At 40.2% G+C, this 20,097-nt stretch overlaps 1 protein-coding gene across 10 annotated transcripts in view; it reads left to right on the forward strand.

Moving 5' to 3' along the window:
• The window catches only part of PDE1C (phosphodiesterase 1C), a 749,644-nt gene that overhangs the window by 394,151 nt on the left and 335,396 nt on the right, over positions 1-20,097 (forward strand). For 5 of the 10 annotated variants that reach the window (XM_058296808.2, XM_058296806.2, XM_058296804.2 and 2 more), the window contains one exon: positions 13,127-13,153. The exons of the other annotated variants lie outside the window; for them this stretch is intronic. In XM_058296808.2, the coding sequence (XP_058152791.1) occupies positions 13,127-13,153 (27 nt within the window). The remainder of the gene's footprint in view (positions 1-13,126; positions 13,154-20,097) is intronic. 10 annotated transcript variants of the gene reach the window in all.

Genomic DNA, 20,097 nt, shown 5'->3' on the forward strand with positions numbered 1-20,097 from the left:
CAGTGCAATTTATAGAGACCCCCTTCTGAAAGTAATCCAAGTGAGCTTCATTGCCATTGATCTAAATGGGAATCCATGCCACATAAATTGTTTTTTGAATTGTCTGGCTGCTGCAAGTAGAGGTTATAACTTATTTGAAAATCTTGTCGTTCTGGCTGGCAGTTTTTCTTGAGAGTTGAGGACTATTTAATGTGACAACTCTTTGACTGGCCTTATACAGGAAGCTCACTTTATATCCAGTGAACACTACTGCTGATTATATTGTGATATATGCGGAAAGTTATCTCATCCACAGAGTTTGGGTCTGAGGTATACAATGTGTAAGTGTTATCAAGCTTGTTCTCTTGCCATCCCAGCTGGAGCAATTAATGCCCACACATTCAGGAACTGCTTCTCTTGGGCTGCTTTATAATTCAAATGACTCCGCGGAGCTACCCAGGCTAGAGAAAAATGTTTGACCAAATCCACAGAGCTGAGATTAGAATAGTGCGGAAAAAAAAAACATTTAGCACAACGCACTGTCTTACAACTTTCTGTATTTCATATCTATTAGGCTTCTCTCCCTGAGGAGGTTGCACTGTGGTGTAACTGCGTTTTCATTTTCTATTCTCTACCCAGCACCAGGTGCCTTTGAACATAAAAGGGGCACAGAAATCTAACTGGGCAAGATGTGGCAAGACCACAACCCTGGGCTGATTCTTCTCCAAACATGTGCCTTCCAGTCTCTCTCCTTATCCTCCCTAGTGAAATGTCCTGCCCAACTGCAATCCCATGAGAACTTTAGATTCACTAACTGAAAAGGACATGTCATTTTTATTATTATATTTTGTCCTACTATTAGGATTCTTACGACTGTGTTTAAAACATAAAACAAAACAAAACAGTAGTGCTCAAATAAGTTGCTAATGACTCTGAAAACTAAAACATGCTCATTTATATAACTTGTAATAACATTTCTGCAGTCCACAAAATAGAAACCCTTGGGAGGCAGAAGGATGTGTGTGTGTGTGCTTGTCCATGCAGCAGACTGCGGATCGGAGAGGAAGTCGCTCTTTCAAAATTTTAGAAAGGCCTACTAGCCACGAGTGGATTTTAATACCAATTTGTTACCATGACACCCTTATAAAAAGGGCTTTATAAGTGAGTACAGATGGTCAGGAATTCAGCCCAGCTTGTCTGAGAGGCATCTGAGTTCAGGACTTGATCATCTCATGCTTGGACTATTCAATGGTACCTTGTCTCCTTCTTATCAGTATCTCCCTATTCAATCTGTTATTGAATTTTTTATCTCCTCCCTTAGAGTGTAAATTCCAGGAGACAGGCACAAAGTATTTCATCACTGTATCACCAGTGCCTAGAATAGGGTTTGGCACATAATAAGTGTTCACTCAGTATGTGGTGAAGGAACCATAAAGACCAAAATGGGAACTGTTAAATACTCAAAATAAAGATGAATATATGAGTGGCCATGAGACCTTTCAACACAATATTCCATGAGCTAGATGGGAGGCAGGTTTTATTGGCACCGTTATCCAGGCTGGGGCACTGAAATCTAACTGTGCATGGTGTGGTGAGACCACAGTCCTGTGCTGAGTTCTGCTCTTATCATTAGCCAGATTCTTTTCTTTCCCTCCCCCATCCTTCCCGTTTACTCTTCCAGGTGTATTAGTCAGGGTTCTTCAGGGAAACAGAACTGACACAGTAATGAGATTTATTATAAGAGTTGGCTCATGTGACTGTGGGGATGGACAGGTCCGAAGTCAGTAGGGCAGCCTGCAAGCTAGGAACTCCAATGAAGGTTTTTGGTGAATTCTGCAGGAGAAGCTGGCTGGCTTAAGTAGAGAAGGAAATTCCCTTTTTTTTGATTGCTGGGATCATCACTTCTCTTTTTAAGGCCTTCAACTGATTTGATGAGACTTCCCTCATCCTTGAAGGCAGTCACTTTTATTGAATGTAAACGTAATCAGCCATAGATGCAGTCAATTGACTGATGATTTAAATGCACGAAATTATCTTCATGTAACCGTCAGCCAGTACCTACTTGACCAAACAACTGAGCACCGTAACCTGACTAAGTTGACACATGAACTTCACCACCACAACCGGGAGCAGTGGTCTTTACCAGCAGCTATAGAATTGCTGTGGTTATCATCCTCAAAGAATCGACAGCAAAGTATGATACTGGAGAAGATCCCATATACATTGTGACACTCACCCATTCCCCTTCCTTGCCTTATTTTTCTCTCGCCTGTTTTACCATCTGAATATTATGTAGTTTATTTATATATTATGCTTAGTGTCTGTCTACCCCAACAAGAATATAAGCTCTGTGAGGGGTTTTTATCTCTTTTGGTCACTGGCATATCCCCAGATACCTGATAGCTCGTAAATTATCAATGCTTATTTGAAATGTGCTTATTTCTCTAGGAAAGAATTAGGATAAACTCATAATATATGAGTAGCATCATCAGTATACTAATGGTCCCTCAGATAATGGAGATATCAGCTTTCAATACTATCTACCCCCACTGAAATTATACCCAGGTTCAGAGGCAAGGGAAATTGCGAAAGAGAATGCTGGGAAGGAAGGCATGGACCAGATAGTGATTCATGGAGACTTTCAAATTTACTTTTATTTTATTTTCCTTTTTAAAGATTTGTTTATTCTCTCCCCTAGTTGTCTGCTCTCTGTGTCCATTCGCTGTGTGTTCTTCGGTGACCGCTTCAGTCTTCATCAGCGGCACCAGGAATCTGTGTTTCTTTTTGTTCTGTCATCTTGCTGCATCAGCTCTCCGTGTGTGCAGTGCCATTCCTGGGCAGGCTGCACTTTCTTTTGCACTGGGCGGCTCTCCTTACAGGGTTCACTCCTTGCACGTGGGGCTCCCGTACATGGGGGACCCTTGCGTGGCACGGCACTCCTTGCACCCATCAGCACTGTGCATGGACCGGTTCCACATGGGTCAAGGAGGCCTGGGGTTTGACCGCGGACCTCCCATGTGGTAGGCAGACACCCTAGCCATTGGGCCAAGTCTGCTTCCCTCAAATTTACTTTTAGATTTATTCAAAATTATAGTGAACATAGCTTTAGGAAGCAGATATTTAAACAAGTTTTATTATCAAAAGTATTTGGTAGCCTCTCCCCATTCATACCTTCCAGAGAAATTTTTTTTGACACGTGTAAATTTAAAGAGTTTGGATTATATCCTTTAAATTATTAGGATGCAAGTTCTTAAGCTGGAGATGAACAGAGTGAGATTTGAATGTTAGAATGGTTATTTTGGAAGAAGTATGGAGGACAGATTGGAGATGAGAGTTGAGGCATCCGAAGATGCCTGAATTGGGATGGTGCTACCAAAGAGGAAAGAACAGGGGGCACATTGGGAGCCAGAATTGACAAAACTTAGATTTGTTGCTGAGGGAGAAGGAGCCGTCTTCTAGGCTTTTTTTTTGGGGGGGGGGTGGGGCCTGAATGTCTTAATTTGGTATCATTTGTATTGTTAGGGATCATGGAGAGATGAACAGGCTTGGATAAAGCAGGATGATGGACGTGGCTACTCTAGCCATATATCTGTTGTTTGTCGCAGTCTGTTGGCCATAGCTCTCCAGAACTCTGCAGAGACCTTTGTCCTGACGTGGTGGGTCTGAGAGTCAAGGGCCTTAAAGAAGGCCTTGGGAACAGAAGACCTGGGTAAGAGGGCCTTGGCCTGAATCTCACCCAAAAAGCAATTGCGGTAGAATGATTTTAAAAGTTATTTACCCCAGATTACATATTTAATACATTCATTGGTCCTTCTATCCTGCCATTTCACTGGACATGTCAGATGTTTCAGAACATTTTTACTGGACATCTGCTATATACCAGGTGCTAGGAGCTTCAGAAGATATTCACGAAAATACCATAAGAAAGACCTTTCCCTCAGGAAACTTAGAGTCTAGTTAGAGAGACATAATAGTTCTTACACATTTGAAAAGTTATGTAATGACAGTACTTAAGGGAGAGGACAATAAATAATTGCTCAATGAGTAATATTGACATTATATGCTAGGAGTTCAGAGAAGGAGGGCATTTGTGTTTGAGGGATTGATTTCAAGTCTTTCTTTTCCTAATAAAGATCAAGTTAAGCCCTGCTGAAATGCGTTCTTAATGCACATTAAAGAGGAATATTAAAAAGAGTAAGTAGGATCTGACAGTGAAGTTTTCTTTATTTGAATACTAATGCAGTTTATTAGTATATCATAATTTGCTTACCATGATTTGGTTTTGCTAATTTATTAGCTAATTGCAACTCAGTGTGTAGCAGCTAAGTGCTTGTTATTTTGTCCAAGCTTTACAGCATGCTTCTGTTGGTTGGGAAGCAGCCCTAAGCAGAGAAGTTTCTGTATTCTAGCTCCAATTCCCTGTCTTTAATTTTCTTTGGCTCATAGAAAACCACTTTCCTTGGTTCCAGTATCCCCATATGGAGGGGAAGTGCTTATGTGACCTACCCCATGGCTTTTAGTGAGATGACTAAGAAAAATAATTGTTAAATATGAGGCACATAAAATAGTCTGTGACAGCTTTGAGAATGACCATCACAATTTCCCATTAGCAATAAAAAAAATGAATTCTGTTACAAGTAAAACACATTTCTGGGGAAGGTATATTGACTCCATGTAAAGAGTATCCATGCTCTTATTGTAGTGTACTCTTTATTTAAAGGTGTTTTGACACTCTTTATTAAACAAAACAAATGAGTCTTCAGGAATATAAGAAAAAGATTTTCCTAGAAATAATGAAAAAGCTTAAGAGAATAATTCAATCAAGAAAACATTAAAGGGAAACGGACTTGGCCCAGTGGTTAGGGCGTCCGTCTACCACATGGGAGGTCCGCGGTTCAAGCCCCGGGCCTCCTTGACCCGCGTGGAGCTGGCTCATGCACAGTGCTGATGCGCACAAGGAGTGCCCTGCCACACCAGGGTGTCCCCCGCGTAGGGGAGCCCCATGCGCAAGGAGTGCACCCGTAAGGAGAGCCGCCCAGCGCGAAAGAAAGTGCAGCCTGCCCAGGAATGGCACCGCCCACACTTCTGGTGCTGCTGACGACAACAGAAGCGGACAAAGAAACAAGACGCAGCAAATAGACACAGAGTACAGACAACCGGGGGAGGGGAGGATTTAAATAAATAAATCTTTAAAAAAAAAAAAAGAAAACATTAAAAACTTGTGATTATAGGAAATGAGTTTTATTTATACACTTAAGTGAATGCACACGCACATTTATGCAGGAAGCTCATCCACCGTTCATTCACTCAGCAAACATTTCTTTGGCACTTAACATGTGCCATGCACTGTGCTAGGCACCAGGCATACAGTGGGAAATAAGACACAAAGGCTCCCTGCCTCAGGGACCAAGCAGTCTATAGATGGAGGCAGAGAAGCATATGATTCCACAATGAGAGCTGCAAAGAAGCACAGGGTGCTGTGAACACATACAAGAGAGGGCCAGAACCTGGTCCAAGAGTCAGGAAAGGCTTCTTTTATGAAGTGATTTTTAAGCTGAGATATGAAGAATATATAGATATTAATTAAGTAAAGCAGTGGGGAAGGGTGTTCTAGGATATTTAAGGTCAGGAGAAATAACATATGCAAAGATCCAAAGACAAGGAGAATGGCATATAGATACTAAGGAGATGTGTGGCCTGAGATGCAGCTAGGTTAGGGAACCTTAGCAATGCAAAGCCACTGTACATCTGTAGGGATGGATTTGAGGACTTTTTCAGAGGTGGAATCAGCAGGATGGGATATAGGGAATGAGGAAAAAATTGGCTTGCAGGATCACCCCAGGGTTTTAGCTTGCATCCCCAGGTGCTGTTTACTTAATTGTGTTTGCTGAGGGGGAACAAGTTAGTAGGTTAGGTTGTGGGTGGGAGCAGGATGAATGGGCAATATAGATCATGTGTTCAGTTTTGGACATAATAAATTGGAGGGGCCTAGAAGATGTCCCTTGAGATATGGTGAAGGCATGAGCAGTTGGATAAGTGGGTCTAGAGTCTAAATGAAACGTCTGGATTGGAGATAAAATGTGCATCCCGGTAAAGTAAGAAAGTAATTTGTATTGCCAGGAAACACACTCTCCCGAATCATGTAACTCAGTATTTCAGTTCATAAAACAAGGAAACCTTGGAATCCTTATATTGACTATTTGGTGTCTTGCTTATCACCATGTGGATTTTGGAACAGAGGCAGAACCATGAGTGTTGGCAGCCTCATTCCCAGTATTCCAAGAGCTGGAGGAGGCCATGAAGTGGGCCATGACCCAGGAAGCCAAACTGGGAGGGGACATCGTCATGGACCTTCTGGGAGCTACAGGGCATGAGCCTGGCTGCTGAAACTGAAGCTTGGAGCCCAGCCCATGCACAGGGACTGGGAGAAGCTTGGCCGATGGAGCCCTGCAGGTGGCCTTACTCTTCTCTAGGCCCTGGTAGGTGGGCACAGCCTCCCTGCTGCTTTGTGAAGCATGCCCTGCAGTGGACCCGGCCAGGCCTCTCCCTGGTGGCCATCTACGGTTCCTTTCACAGCTCTTCCTCTCCGCATCCTCTGCCTCGTTTATGTCCTTTTTCTGCTCTTTAAGGCCTTCCAAAAGTGGTCCTCACTTCCTTCATTTCTAACCCCCTCCAAAGTTCTAGCGTAGGGACCCAATATTCAATATTCTGCAGAAATGCAGCTTTCCTTTCCCTTAAACAGAAAGGCGCCTTGAGCATTTTGGCTGAAAGTCACTATTCAACATCCAAAGAACATTAAACTCTTGTTTATCCAGATTCCAAACAACCCAAATGCTTAAATAACCAGGACTTTTCCTACACTCTATATTTTATGAGAGAGAGACGTGCAAAGTAAATATGGTAGTGAGAGATTTGTCTTTGAACATGACTTCCAGGTGTATTGTAGGCATAGTCCTAATTCAGACCAATATCTATCCCCTTTTCACCTCTGTCTCTTTGACTTTTGTCTTAAGAATGAAGACTCTGAGGGGTCCTATAATACCTCCAAATTAAGTGTTCCAAGGTATATTCCAGTTGGTTATTCCTAGGAAACTCTGTTGGTTTCTGTTTTTTTTATTTTTTTAAGATTTATTTATTTCTTTCTCTCCCCTTCCCCCCCTACCCCGGTTGTCTGTTCTCTGTGTCCATTTGCCGCTTCATCTTTGTCCGCTTCTATTGTTGTCAGCGGCATGGGAATCTGTGTTTCTTTTTGTTGCGTCAGCTCTCCGTGTGTACGGCACCATTCCTGGGCAGGCTGCACTTCCTTTCGCGCTGGGCGGCTCTCCTTACGGGGTGCGCTCCTTGCGCATGGGGCTCCCCTCCACCGGGGACACCCCTGCGTGGCACGGTACTCCTTGCGTGCATCAGCACTGCACGTGGGCCAGCTCCACATGGGTCAGGGAGGCCTGGGGTTTGAACTGTGGACCTCCCATGTGGCAGACGGACGCCCTAACCACTGGGCCAAGTCCGCCAACCCCCTTTTGGTTTCTGAGTAACCAATTTCAGTTGGTTGTTAAGTGGAAACTGAGGAACATAACCATTTAGGGCCTGCTGTAGTTCAGTTATGAAATATAAGGATTAGCTACCATAAGTCAGGCATTGTAAGAGTTGATTAGAACTGCCATTCTGTCTATAAAACCACTCACTGAAATTGGTCCTTGTTAAGAAAATGAAAGAATTTTCTATTTTCTGGGAGTCTCAGCATAGTTTCAGTAGAGATAACCATAGCTAAGGAGAATTTGGTTTGAATGCTCAACTGATTTTCATTTGACTGTAGAGCTCAAATGGGTTCCAAGGAATACATCTGTTCATTGTTTTTCCTATGTTTTGTGCATTCGCCTCATTTTTGCCATATTCAAATTGTTGAAATTTAGAGTCTATGTCCAGAGAAAGGACTTACAAAAAGATATAGCTACTATGAGGTGTGGTCTTAGACTTCTGCTTCTGGGAAGCTATTGCACTGGCTTAAATTCACCTGGAATTGTAAATGACAGTGACTTTGTGCCAGGAGTAGGTTTTGATAAGTTAGGAGGAAATGCTTAGGAGAGGAGAGAAGTAAGGGAATGCTATTGGGGTGGATAGGAAAGGCCTAAAAAAAATTAGGCTGGCCACCGAAGTTAAACTCAGCAGAAGGTACCGTTTTTGTTCTGGCTAAATCTTCATGAGAAAAACAAAGTAAAGAATTGAAGCAACTCTCTGGATAATTCAATTAAAAACCCACCCCTCCCCTAATGACAGTGTTATTTCTGTGAAGAGCAAGCATTTGTCTTAATCCTTTGAATGTGTCTCCAAGTTGTCTGTGCCATCACAGATATTAAGAAATATTTTTGTTTTCAACCTTTGCCACTGATGTTTATTTAAATAGGAGCCAGGCTCCCAGGAAGGAGGTCACAAAATCTTCTCCTCCATTCCCACCCACTCAGTTTTGCTGTACACAATGCAAGTGGTGTAAATATGTGAAGAGAGGAATAAATCATTCATGCAAAAAAATGTACTACTTGTACTTCTACAAACATGGCATTTACTTTCTGTTTTCTTTCTCTAAAAGCCTTTCCATATTTTTTCATGGGCGCCCCTGATTATCTCACTGACAGACGTTAAGCAATGGATTTTTAGTTAGAGGGAAATACTCAGCTCTTGCTCTGCTAAAGAAAACCTTGATTCCAAGGGTAGATTTCGGCTTTCTTCTGGTAGAGGTCTCATTTTGGGGCCTCTTAGACATTAATCAGGCCAGGAATTTTTAATGCAGCCCAAGAGAGAAGCAGGCGTGAACAGGAGATTGGGATTTCTCTGTCTAGGCAGCTGTCAGCAGCCCGACTAGAGGAGTAGGGCTGGGGAGGGAGGAGAACAATGGGGGACAGGTCTGAGGGAGTTTGTGACCCAGACTCAGTGAGGGTTGCTGTGCCATCCCAGTGGGTGGGGTTTCCTGTGGGCTTGTTTCCTTCTGATTAGGTTACCTTATTCTCTTTGAATGTTTGGCCAGTACTAGAGAGAAACACGCTTGCTTCTAGAAGTGAACTGAGAATGATTCTTTTATTTACAGCAGTTTATTAGATTTCTCTCCTTCTTTAATTCATCATCCCCACTCTGTACTGTTAAAGGCTTCCTTCATGAGATTTTTTAAAAAACTGTATTTCAACTTTAAAAAATAAAATAGACAAAAGGCAGCTTAACAAATTATGGAAGTATTACTTTCAAAAATCCTGTCCCGGCACATTTATTTTATTTAATCCTAAAAACAGACTCAGTTGTTTCTCCAGTGTTCTGAAAGATGAATAGATGAGCACAGATGGGTTAAATGACATGACCAAAGTCTCCTTGTTAATGAAGAAAATGAAAAAAAAGCTTTCATATTCGTATCTCATACAACTAAATCCCATATCCTTTTTTTTAACCTTTAGCATTGATATAATACCTTCTTTGCCTTTGCTGCAAAAATATTAACTATGTATCACCATATTCTGCATTAGAATTTGATCTCACTTTTAGCTTTATTAGAGTTTTGTGTCCTTGTGAGAAGTCTGTCTGTGAATAAGACCTTTCTTTTCTAGAGGACTAAATGAAAGGGCATGAATCTGTTGGAAGATTTTCCTCAATAGAAAACCTAGCTGAAAAATTCCTTAGAAAATTTAAACAAAAATAACTCCTTCCTAATTTTTGGGCTCTTCTAGGTGAAACTGAAATTCTATTATTTTGTCACTTTTAACTTCTTTTTTTTCTTTTTTTTTTTTTTTTTTACCTTGCCTTGAATATTTTGGCAAAGCAAGGAAATAGAATCATTGTGCTCATGGATTTTTACTTTGTAGTACACCAGTTAAGAAATATTCAAGATAGTAAGAGAAGAGATTCTCTCACTCTCTCTAGTAGCTTCTACATAGTCTAACAAAAGGTGCCAGAAGACCAAGTTTACATATATATATATATATATAATTTTTTTTTCCTCATTGGCATTCACTTGTTCAAAATATAGACAAGGCCAGCTAGCAGTCAATAATGTACATGGCATTTGCAAATCTTGGTTTTTATGTATGTCCTGGAAATGAAATCATTGGTAGGAATGAGAAGAAATGTACAAGGAAATGTAGATTAGTTCATATAAATGATTTAAACCGATTCAGTAGAAGTTTCTAGAGATATCCAGTTCTTTTCAGTCTGCAGCCCATATGCCTATGAAAAAACAAAACAAGCGGATCAGATGATAGCTCACAGCCTCGCTCACTTCATGGTTATTTGTGGCATTTTATCTCAGTGCACTTTCCCACAAGTGAACCACATGTGACCCAAACTGGTGAGAACATGTAGTTAACTTACGAGCCTGGCTGTGTGCTTTTTCTCTGAAGTCTGTCCTTCAGTCTTATCTCCCTTGAGGGAGTTAAGGCCTCAGAACCAAGATTGGAAACAAGGATAGGATCTGGAGCAAAGTGAGTCGTTGTTACTCAGAAACCCCCCAAATCCTGAAGACAAGATTGGAAATCTCATTTTATGTTGCTCTTGATACGTAGTCATCTTCCATTACCGAAAACCTCCTTGTTTCCAACTGGGAGGTATCTTGTTTTCTGCTTAGAAGTTGAGCACGAGTTTTGGTTTTTCAAAGCCAGCTTGTTAGACTATTAGGTCTATTTATATCCTCATTATTGTAGCACCCATATGGCTCTTACTCAAAGAAACTCACTTTAAAAAAAATGAAAGACTGCCAGGCGTTTCATAATTTAATATCAAGGTTTAGTCTACTTGCACTTATCTAGGCTGACAGAAATGATTCCTCAATCATCTTTTCAGCTTTGGAATATGTGATTCTTACATTCACATGCAGGTGTGCCCCCTACTTTGGGAACTCCTACCATTAAAAAGCAAATGGAACTCTTAAAAGCATCCCTGCTCCTATCTCACTGTTGTTTCTTGAGGTTTCCTTGCTTGTTTCTACTCTTCCCCAGGCAGGTCCATGCTCCCTATACAGAATCATCCCTTATGCTTGCTGGGTTTCCCCCATTCTCTCCCGACTGGGGCCAGGAGAGGTAAAATGGAGTTCAGGGTTAGAAGCTCTGCCAGATGCCACAGCTTGGAACACTTTGGGGTTCCTTTTTCAGAATTGGAGGCCAGTGCTCTTTGCCCTTTGACAATGCTCCTGTCTCAGTATCTACTTGTCAGAATGTGATCAGCCTGGATGAAGATGGACGGATACTTTTGAGAGGAAGTTTTCAGGGTCATCACTTCCCCTTCTTCTGGACACATGTGTGCACACACTTACATGCACCATTTGACACTTCTTGGAGAATCCTTAGTTCCATAGAAACATTCCAGATTAAGCAGCCATTGATTTTCAGTGAAGACCAGCAGTCTTTTAATTCACCTAAGAGATGAGTGAACATGGGTCAATCAATAATTCTTGTTATAACACATGATATCCCCGCATCCAGTTAGAACTTCCCAAGGATTCTTAAGGATGATGTGTAAGCAATGCACTAGACTTTAGTTTATTTTAGGGAGTTCAGATAGAAAGGGTCTTTGTTAAAAGACTGTTTTAGGTATTTCAAAGTATTATGATGATGCCCAATTCATAAAGAGCCAGTTTTTCCTTCTTTTTTTTTTTTTTTTAACTGCTCTCTAAGCAAAAGCCCATCTTTGACATTAGAGGGAAATATGAGTTTCTGATAGGTGAATGGGAAGCACAATTGGAAAGGCAGCTGACTGGGCAACCTGCAGCGTGTGTCCCTTGGACACAGGACAAAACTTGGTGGAATTTCAGTAGATCTTCTTTTTAGCAGGACTGAGGTTAGTGCCTGCTCAGGGTGACTGAATAACTAGTCCAACATCATAGAGCTAAGTGCTAGAGCCAAGATTGGAACATAGATAGTTTGCTTTAAAGCCCTAGCCTAACCCACTCTGATAGATGACCTGCCTCCCAATGTATATGATATAATCCAAACATATAAATCTATCTACATACATACTCCTATATAATTGTGAATGTATATAGTCTTATGTATGTGTATATATGTGACTATACATGTATATGCATGTATATTTCTATAAGTTTTTCTAATTATAATCATAATGCTAATTTTTCAAAGAAAATTTGGAAAGTGCATAAAGCAAAAAACTAAAAGAAGTCACCCATTCACATCCTACCCAGGGATCATTCTGGTATGTTAGATATTGGTAGATATCCAGTCAAGGTCACACTGTAGATGCTATGTTGTATGCTACATTCTTCATGTAATGCTTAGCATTTCCACATATGCTTTCATTTTAACAGAGATGTAACAAGTCCTAGTGATTCTGAATTTGAAACATCTGTTCTTTTTTCTTTCTTTCTTTTTAACATGTTACATAAGGCTCTAGTAGCAGATCAATGGCTTGGATTTCCTGGGTTCAGTGACTGTAATGGGAATGCAGGTGTGGAACTAAAGACAGCTGGGAAGCATTGCATCTCCTCCAGATGTTGCAGAGAGATGTATTTTTCTCTCCCAGCACTTCCTTTCCTCCAGTGAAGAGCCTCTTAAAATTCAGGTGAAGGTCTCTAGAGTATACAACAACTGACACAAACCTGAAGAAAACTGAGATGCTGGTACAACATAGTTGTATACGGCCCCTTTCCCATGACTGCCTCTCTGACCCACGTGAGGTGGTCAGGACGCGTATTATCTCCATGTTATGGATTATGCAGAAGTCCAAGGTCCAGGAGCTTTGCCCAAGGCTAACTGACCATTGCACAAAGCAGAGCTGGACTAGAACTTGGGCCTCTTTTGCTTCCTGGGGAAGCACACTTACACATTACATTTTAAAAAGCACACCCTTCGAAGGACATCGGGGGCTGGCAGTGGGGATAAGAGTGACAATACAAATAGCCAGTGGTTATTGAGCATTTAATATGCACACATATCTTCCTATTTAATCCTCATAACCACCCTACGAACCTGGTAAGGAAGGGCTGAGATTTGTACCCGATTTTGCTCTCTTTAAAGCCTAACCTCAACCAAGATGCTACAGTGCCCTCCAAGGGGAAGGGGGGAAGTGAACCTGATACGTTCACCTCTTTGCCCAACCCCGCTGAAGTTGTCCTTTCTTAACCCACTTCTGATGTGTGTTTATGCTTCTTTTCCTACAGGAGGAAATATAAGAAAACATCCCAGAGGTAAGAGAGTCTTTCCAAGCAAGGAGAGCTTTCCGGGCCGTAGAGTCTTTTGTGGCATGACTCTTCACAAGTCTGGCTCCGTGGTGGACGTTAGGTGTAATAAATGGCCTCTTGGTTCCTTCTCAGTGAGTGGCCTGCTTTATCTTCTGATCGCTTCTGCTGCTGTAATTAACAATTGATGCAGGCATTTAGTGTGGCATGGTGGGAGCGTGTGCAGCCGGTGGATTAAGATGCTTGTGCCTGTGGAGCTGTCTGGTGATTTTACTAAAACCTTAACCAAAGAGTGACTGGGCTGGTGGGGGCTGAGGGTTTATGGATTATGGATGAGAAGCCCAAAGGGTTCTGTAAATACACTTTTAGTGTTTGCATTCTCTTTTGCCTCAAACTCTCCTTTGCCTAATTTGTTGACACAGTGCTGTTGAGCTTAAAGCATAGTTACAGGTGCCTTTAAGGACAGTGGTGGTCTTCTGGTTTGACTGTGGAAAGGGTAGTTTAAAGTCCAATATCATGTGCCATTGCCCTCTATGTACCCATTGCATGATAAAACGAATCAACAAAGACGTACAGGTCCTTTGGGTTGATGAGCCATGGCAGGTGCAGGCTGGCATTGGCCTTGACCCGTGTGGTTATTAAATGCTGAACATGCGTCCTCTGTCTTTCCAGTTCAGAAGTGACTTATGGAGTGAGTGCATGGCTTCCCTGCTCCAGTATAGAGCCCATTCTCAGTGCCTGTGTAAACTCAGTGCCCCGTTGAAGTGTTACTTGACAGAGTTTCTTCACTGATTTTTAGGAGCAGTGTGCATATTTGTGTCTATGTGTAAGTTGTGATGTCAAGAAAGGAGGATGGATTCTCCAAATAATAGAAAAATGAGATAAGTTTAGGAAATGTCATGTGCTACATGGTAAAATGTATTTGTTGATTTATGTGTGTATACTTTTTTGGTGTTTTTTGTCTTTTTTTACAATTGTTTTCATAAATTTAATTGGAAAAATAATGGCACATAAAGCCTCCCATGACCTTTCTATTTCTCCAGCATCATTTCTTGCTACTTCATCCTCCCACATTATTTTCTAAACTTTATCTACTGCTTTCCATCAAAGTTGTGATTCTAAAGGTCCAAATGATCATGGATGCTTTCTTAGGAAGAACTGTGGTAAGCTTGTAGTGAATATTTTTTGTTTCAATATTGTCTAGAGTTAAACCTCGTGGGTTTCAGGGAGCTTTTCTTCAGTAAGGAGGGGTGAGGGTGTTGATTTCAGTGTTACCCAGGAAGCCAGGCAGGCTGCAGGGTAAATATCACCCATCGTAACAATTGCAGTTCTTTGAACAGTCTTTGCATATACTGCTCATTTGCCCCAGCCTGAACCCTGTCCCATCTCCTGTCTTCTCTGTGCTCCTGTAGTTGCCCTCATTACTCTGAGTGCCTTGTCTATTTTACATTCTGATATCTACTCTACTGTGTTTGGCACATAGTAGGTCCTTGGTAAATGTTGAATGAATGAATGAATACTAACTGCACTTCTTACAGACTGAACACTTTTAAATTGGCGTGTTTTAAAGACTTTTGGTATTGGCATCAGAAAAAAAGTGATGTGACTGTATCATACCCTAGTTTAGTTTTGAGTTCACTAAATCATAAGCTTACTTTCCGTTTTCTTAATATATATATTCCCTGCTTTTTTACATATCAGATAATGTCGTGAATCTTCCGGGGATTTTCCAGGAAAGAAGAGTCAGAATTGAAATGTTATGATCTGATGAAAATTAAAAGATAAAACTATTTATTGTTGTTCATATACTTTTCTTAATAAAAGTAATGTTCTAACTTTAGTGAGTATAGTCTTAGTGGCCTCACTAAGGAGAAAAATTGGAAATATATTTAATGCAAATGTCAAAATATTCATTCCATTTTATTCAGAAGGATTTGGAAAACAGATTCCAAAGAAATGGAGTTGTTTAGACCTTTTGTTAATCAAACATTTGAAGCTCAGACTTCAGTCTGTAAGGCCAGTGTCTGTTTTCCATTGTATTCATCTTAGGTCTTATAGGTTTAAACACATTACATTCCAACAAAAAGTCGCTACTGGATTTTAAATCTGGCAATAGTTTTCAACAGTGGCATTTTCAGATAAAGACCACTTTAATCACACCTTTTCTAAGCATTATCTCGTAGCAGAGACTCCAAAATCATATGGTTTCCAAATAAAATCAACAATCTAAAGTAGCTGTATTTAATTTGATATGTAATGTAGAGGTGCACGAGTTATTGAAAGGAAAATGAACTAAAACTTTGAGCTTCCTAAAGGTTGATATATCTTTCTAAATATAGTGAGCTTATGCAGATGGCTACACAATTCTGTTTTCTTCAGGTTCACAGGGCTCATGATAGTAATTGCATGTGAAGCACTGAGCAGGATGTAAATTAATCACTTGGATTAGAAGGCATAATAGTCTTCAGTAGTAAAAGGTAATTTATAATTTTCACAGATAGTTAACCTAGGGTATGAGATACTTCAAAGTTGCCTCAGTTTTATTTTAAGGAGAGATAAATAGACAGGTGAGAAGGAGTTTTACAAGAGAGCTGCTCAAACCTGTCAAGTTTCAAATTACTGTGTCAATTTTTTTGAAAGCATTTTTTTTTGCATATCTAATGTGAACACTTGCATTTTTGATTATGTCACTGAAATTAAAAAAATAAAAACAAAAACCAGACTGCCTTGTTCCAACTTCATTGAAGTTTTGTAAAGTGCAAATTAAAAAAGGATTGGTTTAAGTGCTTCTATATTTAATCATATATTTTTTTTATATAAAAGTGATGTGTGTTCGTTCTTTTTATCTATCATTAGGTAGCAAAGTATTCCCAAACTTAGTAGTGTAAACATCTGTTTTCTCATGATTTTTTGGGTCAGCTGGGTGGATTGCATCTAATAGACCAGGTGTCAGCTGGAGGGGCTGGGGATAGAGGATCCAAGATGGCTTCTTTACTACATCTTGGGAATTTTGGTGCTGCTTTCTCTCTTCCTCTCTCTTTTTCTACAAGGCTTTCATTTTTAAGGGTGTCTCCATCTAGTTTGGGCTTCTTCACTCTAAAGGGTGATGTTGTAAATGCTCTTTAACTGGTTAGCAAGGACATCAATAAGTAAGAGATAAGCTTCTCCTGGCGCATCAGGCTTTATTGGATTGTACTTTAAATCAACATGGTGAAGGGGAACCATCCTTTTGCCTTGTGAATGAATCTTGTGTTGTGTTCTCAAGGTAGTTATATTTATTAGCTGGCTTCCTAGAGCAAGTGTTCCAAAAGACAGAACTTGGGAGCTGCCAGTCTCTTAATTATGGCTTGGGACTAGAAACCAGCACAGTATCTCTTCTGCTATATCTTACTGGTCAAGCTATCACAGAGCACACCCAGATTCCAGAGAAGAGATCATATATTGAGCAAGGAGTGTTAAAGAATTTGCTGCCTTTTTTTTAATCCATGCACAAAACTTTCAGCCTTTTTCAGAATGATCTTGCTTGAGACCTAGTGTGGGGAGCCTTAGATTTGGAGTACATGGATAACTCAGTTGCAGAATGGGAGACACTGTCTTATATACTTGGTACCCACAGGTCAGGAGCTATCTGTTTGAAATGTATGCTTTTCTAGTTGATGATTTATTTGGGCTGGAAGTAGCTGTGATTCCTTTTTCAGTTTAGGGACAAGTATACAGTGTAGACTCACCTGGTTAGTTAAATTCTAAGTGTAGTTATTTGACTTTGGTTAATAATTAGTCAAATGAGGCCAGCAGCTTCATGTAGGACAACTAAATGGCATAAAAAACTTTAGATCTCATAACTTTTCTTTGTGTGACTCTACCCTTGTTTAAACTTTTCTTGTTATGTTTTATTTCCTTTTCCTTATGTATTTACCTTTAAAGGCCATATTAAAGAGAAAAATCCATCAGTTTCCAAAGTTACCATCATACTACACAAGCGAATTGAGGTAATCTTTTTTTAAGTACTTTGTAATGTACTAGGCAGATCCTAACAGCACTAGAGGATGCTTTGAAGACTGTGATTATACTGAGCCTTACTTTTGATGTTAATGGAAATATACTCATCTTTTCCAAGACCAGAATTTCAACCTAAAGAGTGATGTTATAAATGCTCTTTAATGTGTTAGCAAGGGCATCAGTAGGTAGGAGATAAGCTTCTCCTTGCACAGAAAACCTTATTGGATTGTACAGTAATCAACACGATTAAGGAGAACCATCTTCTTGCCTTGTGAATGACTCTTGTCCACGGAGGGCTAATCATTCCAAGAGATTTGATGAAGTGGTAAAATGGTAATTTGCCAGCTAGAGAGGATTACACATTAAACCTGCTTCCCTGTAAAATTTCTATCTGGTTGCTTTTAATATAGCTTCAGTTTCCAGGTATCAAGCCTGGCTCTGAAAATTTGTATATTTGAGAAAGCATATCAGACTATGTACAATATAATCACAAATATCTAGAAATAGTCTAACACTACTATACTTCCCTTGAAGAAGGGGATTTGTTACCAGAGATAACTTTAGAAGCTGAATTGCAGTTAGAAGTGCTTCAAACACACACACCTGCACACACCCACACCACACGCCCTTATTTCACTATGGTAGGTAATATGATAATTTAGTAGAATTCAGAGGTAGAGGCATAAATAAAGAGACATATGCAAACCTGAGATGTATCTGGACTGTGGGAATTCTTTGCTCAGGATAATTAGGAGTCAGTTTTAAGCCACACCAGATAGCAAAAACCCTCATTAGCATGAAGGTTTTTGTTTGTTTGTTGTGAATCCTGTGTTTGCTTAGATATTTCAAGTTCGAAATCTGGTTCTGACTGTATCTGATGTACTCGTTTTATAAATCTAGACATTTCTCTGAACTTATATGTTAGCCAAAAGCATGTCTTAACTTTTTTATAATCACATAATCTTTCAGTTTAACATTAAATATTTATCATTTAATATTTACAATTGCCATATACTTTGGCAAACTCTGGAAATAAAAAGATTGCTTTCTGTCAAGAGGTACACAGGCTTTCAGGTGAGAAGCATATGGAATAAGAATTATAATAGACTGTGCTAAGGGCTGTAAGAAGCCTAAGTATTAAAGGTCATTGGAAACAATGAGGTCTTTTGGTTCGTGGATATTTGTATTATCCTGTACTCTTCTCTCACTAGATTACAAAGGGAGCCTACATTATTGCTTATTACTCATGGTGCTCAGTAGTATGGGGGTATAGAAGTCTAGTAGGATAGTCCAGAGTTATTTCTTTTTGAGTCTTGAATGGATAATTTTCGAGTTATTTCTTTTTGAGTCTTGAATGGATAATTTTCTCCATGTTTTCAGTTCTTTTTAAAATATATAATTCTTTAGGCTTATTCTCAAAGGGAAAAATGGTTCAATGGAGAAAATGGCTCAAAAAACTCTGGACATCAGGGGGAAGTCTGCTCAAGATGCAAACATTTGTGGTGATAATCCATAAAGTGGATATCGCACATGTAGATAATGGAGTGGCCTACATCTGTTCCAAGGCAAAACATGAAGCTATTTTTCCCCTAAGAGTCTAATGCCTTCTTTCATTTGGATTTTGATGTTGCTCAGTAATCACATTTGATGAGCTCAGTAATTGATTAAAATCCAGCAAATGACTCCCTTAGTCAGGTCTGCCCGTGTTCAGCCTTCATGAATCATCACACTCAGTGAGTCATCAATAGAACCACCACCTTTGCTGTTAATAATAGATTGATTCATGAACGATGGGAAGGCTGCCTTCTAAGTAGTTGTATCCTAGCATTATCAGGTGCATCCTCCGCTGAACTGTGCCTCCTTTCCTGCTCAGGAATATTAAGGTCTATTGGTGAATTCTGATGCTCTTTTAGTATCTTTGATATAGAATTGGTAGCCTGTTGTCCCTACTTCTGCAATTAAAGATTGCAGGTAATTAACTTATTGGGAAAGTTAACAGGATGGCATGAGATAAATCAAAGGACATATTTCTGCATATATTTATCCAGTGTTATTGATATTTAAAATCTAAAAATTAGTGGTGACATCAGTGACAAGGGGAACTTCTAAAAGGCAAAGCCCCTTTTAAAATAAACTCCTTCCCTGTACTTGTGAGAACTCATAAATTCTCAAAATAGTGAAAACAAGTGCATCTGCTGTGAGAATACATCTGGTTTACATTCCAAGGTTGCCAGCTGTATCAGAGCAACTTAATAGTGAGTTGTGGCAGGTCAGTGTAGACTAGAAAGACCAACAATAGTTGGTCTTGCAAGACCAGAAATCATGGATGGGCACTGACACCCAGCCCAGAAAGGGTAAAGTTAGCAGGAAAGGGCCTACAAGTAGTGGAATTTCAGGTGAAACACAGCCATGGGAGAAAGGAGGGTAATGGAGGGTACAGGTAGATTTGGTCAGAGTTCAAAGTACCAGCCAGTATGCACTCACTCTTTACTCACTCAGTTACTCTCCTAATATGTGAGCAGGAGTCTACAGAAGAGAGGTACAGATATCCAGGCCCAGAAATGCTGTTTAGTAGGAGTTATGTGCTAGGCATGATAAGAGAGGGTACTGGGATGTAGTGAGTAACTCAGGCACTGAGTCTGGGGGTGCATCTAGGTGTTAGAAGGAGCAGTGACCTGAGCATTGAGTTGGCATTTTCTGAGTCAAGAGGATCAACTGGGCATAATTCAATCTTTTTTTCCCCCCACATTTCATATGTATGACAAATGCTACCATTCTTCTACTCATCCAGGACCAAAACTTTTGCATTTCATTATATGTTTCTCTATTGTTTGTATTTCCTCACCTTTAACTTTTTGTTCTCCGCCTTCACCCATGATAAGTGCATTGTAACAGGTTGTAGGCTTCCCTGTCCCATCTTGGTCCAGCTCTCATGACCCATCTCTTGAAGTGTT

This window comes from Dasypus novemcinctus, chromosome 5 (genome assembly GCF_030445035.2).
Source record: "Dasypus novemcinctus isolate mDasNov1 chromosome 5, mDasNov1.1.hap2, whole genome shotgun sequence".
Taxonomy (NCBI): domain Eukaryota; kingdom Metazoa; phylum Chordata; class Mammalia; order Cingulata; family Dasypodidae; genus Dasypus; species Dasypus novemcinctus.